Source organism: Austrofundulus limnaeus, unplaced genomic scaffold (genome assembly GCF_001266775.1).
Source record: "Austrofundulus limnaeus strain Quisiro unplaced genomic scaffold, Austrofundulus_limnaeus-1.0 Scaffold880, whole genome shotgun sequence".
Taxonomy (NCBI): domain Eukaryota; kingdom Metazoa; phylum Chordata; class Actinopteri; order Cyprinodontiformes; family Rivulidae; genus Austrofundulus; species Austrofundulus limnaeus.
The window spans coordinates 106,665-110,051 of NW_013953282.1; the positions used below are offsets into that span (position 1 = coordinate 106,665).

The 3,387-nt window shown below is 38.1% G+C and overlaps 1 protein-coding gene across 2 annotated transcripts in view; it reads left to right on the forward strand.

The window, feature by feature from the left end:
* Nucleotides 1-135: 135 nt before the first annotated feature.
* Nucleotides 136-3,387, forward strand: part of usp24 (ubiquitin specific peptidase 24) — a gene marked incomplete at its 3' end in the record, with an annotated part of 51,124 nt that continues 47,872 nt past the window's right edge. For both annotated transcript variants that reach the window (XM_014029291.1, XM_014029292.1), the window contains 1 exon segment: nt 136-557. In XM_014029291.1, coding sequence (XP_013884745.1) covers nt 282-557 — 276 coding nt within the window.

Genomic DNA, 3,387 nt, shown 5'->3' on the forward strand with positions numbered 1-3,387 from the left:
GAAAAGTTTGGGACCCCCTGCTTTAGTCTACAGCTGTGCTGCTGTTAAAAAGTCACATTTAACCTGAAAACCAGAGCTTCCGTTGGCGTGCGCGCTCCCGCCGGCAGCCCGCGCCTGCTGGGACGCAGAGTTCAGCACAGCACCGGTGTCGGCGCTCCTCTGGAAGCAGCAGGTCGTGACAGGCTAGCTGCAGCGGGCTGTAAACATGGCGGCGTGCACAGCTACAGGGCTGTGCCGAACACCCGGTCACTGTTAGCCCGAGAGACGCGGACACCCCGAACATGGAGACCGAGGAGGAGCAGCACATAACCACGCTCCTCTGCATGGGCTTCCCAGATCCGGACGTGATCCGGAAAGCGCTCCGGCTGGCGAAGAATGACATCAACGAGGCAGTGGCGCTCCTGACGAACGAAAGCCCCGGACTCGGGTATGGATATGAACCCATGGAGAGTGGGCCTTCCTCCGGCTTGAGCTCGAGTGGAGACGGGGAGAGCAGCGGGCGGACCGGGACTGGGTTTGATCCGCCTCCAGCATACCACGACGTGGTGGATAGCGAGGTAAGAACATGGCTTCAAACGGCGGCGGAGGAACAAACCCGAGTGGAACATGACGGACCCGGGCCGGGCCGGGCCGGGCCGGGCTCGCCCTGTTAGCATGTAGCTCAGAGCTGTCACAGCCAGAGGTTGATTATAACATCCAGTGTGACACCACAGAGCAGGGCAGTGCTTTATTCTGACAGGAAAACCAACAAACAGCAGGATAAAGTGAACAAATAACGAAGCTAAAAGGATATTTTAAACTTAGAAGCTAACCTGGCTAGCTAGGCTAGGCTAGGCTAGGTCAGTGGAGCCTCGCGCCAGTAGCTCAGAAACAAACTGGTTCACCTGCTGTCCTGTTCAAGAGCTTTTAATGAGGCTAACTCTTACTTATAGTTGATCTAAACAAGTGTCTTAATGTTGTGTATAAATAGTTAAATGACTGATGAAGATGAGTCATTGATATTTTTACTAACTAGTGCCTGACCTCCAGGTGTGTTTATGTGATGCAGACACTCACATCTTCCATATCTGGAGCACTAAAGCACTAACACAACTAATTTCATGATTAGTGCTTAGGGCTTTTACTCATTTATTAATTCATTAGTGGATTAGCACTTGTTATATTTATAAACACTAATTGAGTTCTTTAAATATTATTGATCAACATTTGTTAACAGCTGAGGGTGAAAACTGATCAGTGCTTTTCTAAGTTTTGCTTCTGACCCACAAAACAACAGTTGCAGACACTCATGACTTGTTTGTGTATTTAAACTGTACTAATAACACTGTTTAAACTGTGCTAATAACACTGTTAAAACTGTGCTAATAACACTGTTTAAACTGTGCTAATAACACTGTTTAAACTGTGCTAATAACACTGTTAAAACTGTGCTAATAACACTGTTTAAACTGTGCTAATAACACTGTTAAAACCGTGCTAATAACACTGTTAAAACTGTGCTAATAACACTGTTAAAACTGTGCTAATAACACTGTTTAAACTGTGCTAATAACACTGTTAAAACCGTGCTAATAACACTTTTAAAACTGTGCTAATAACACTGTTTAAACTGTGCTAAAAACACTGTTAAAACTGTGCTAAAAACACTGTTGAAATTGTGCTAAAAACACTGTTTAAACTGTGCTAATAACACTGTTAAAACTGTGCTAATAACACTGTTTAAACTGTGCTAATAACACTGTTAAAACTGTGCTAATAACACTGTTAAAACCGTGCTAATAACACTGAGAATGAAACTATAAACAAACAGTAACTATGATACTATTTTATTCATTTATAATTACTTAAAAATTGAAACAGTCATGATGAAAATACTCCATTAGCATTTTTTACATTTAAATTGATGTTTGGAAGTCATCTGGGGACCCTCACTTGATGTTTTGTGACCCACAAAGAGGTCCTGACCCCAACTTTGGAACCATTACACAAGATGAAATATTAACAATGTTAACAATAATTAATATAATAATATAAACAACATTCTGCACACAGGAAGTATTCTCATGTTGACTCTGAGGAATGTTCCATGGGTCAGCTGGGATTTTACTGCTTTAGAATTAGGGGAGGTAAATATTAAAGTTAGTGCTTTAGAATTAGGGGAGGTAAATGTTAAAGTTAGTGCTTTAGAATTAGGGGACCTAAATGTTAAAGTTAGTGCTTTAGAATTAGGGGACCTAAATGTTAAAGTTAGTGCTTTAGAATTAGGGGAGGTAAATGTTAAAGTAAGTGCTTTATGGTTTAGTGCACATAAATATTAAAGTTAGTGCTTTAGATATAGGGGAGGTAAATATTAAAGTTAGTGCTTTAGGGTTAGTGCACATAAATATAAAAGTTAGTGCTTTAGAATTAGGGGACGTAAATTTTAAAGTTAGTGCTTTAGAATTAGGGGACCTAAATATTAGTTAGTGATTTATAATTAGTGCACGTAAATATTAAAGTTAGTGCTTTGTAATTAGGGGACGTAAATATTAAAGTTAGTGCTTTGGAATTAGGGTGCGTACATATTAAAGTTAGTGCTTTGGAATTAGGGTGCGTACATATTAAAGTTAGTGCTTTAGAATTAGGGGACGTAAATATTAAAGTTAGTGCTTTAGAATTAATGCACGTAAATATTAAAGTTAGTGCTTTCGAATTAGGGAACGTAAATTTTAAAGTTAGTGCTTTAGAATTAGGGGACGTAAATTTTAAAGTTAGTGCTTTAGAATTAGGGGACGTAAATATTAAAGTTAGTGCTTTAGGATTAGTGCACGTAAATATTAAACTTAGTGCTTTAGAATTAGGGGACGTAAATTTTAAAGTTAGTGCTTTAGAATTAGGGGACGTAAATATTAAAGTTAGTGCTTTAAGATTAGAGCACGTAAATATTAAAGTTAGTGCTTTAGAATTAGGGGATATAAATATTAAAGTTAGTGCTTTAGAATTAGTGCACATACATTTTAAAGTTAGTGCTTTAGAATTAGGGGATGTAAATATTAAAGTTAGTGCTTTTGAATTAGTGCACGTAAATATTAAAGTTAGTGCTTTAGAATTAGGGGACGTAAATTTTAAAGTTAGTGCTTTAGAATTAGGGGATGTTAATATTAAAGTTAGTGCTTTAGAATTAGTGCACGTAAATTTTAAAGTTAGTACTTTAGAATTAGTGCACGTAAATTTTAAAGTTAGTGCTTTAGAATTAGGGGAGGTAAATATTAAAGTTAGTGCTTTAGAATTAGGGAAGGTAAATATTAAAGTTAGTGCTTTAGGGTTAGTGCACGTAAATATTAAAGTTAGTGCTTTAGAATTAGGGGACGTAAATTTTAAAGTTAGTGCTTTAGAATTAGGGGATGT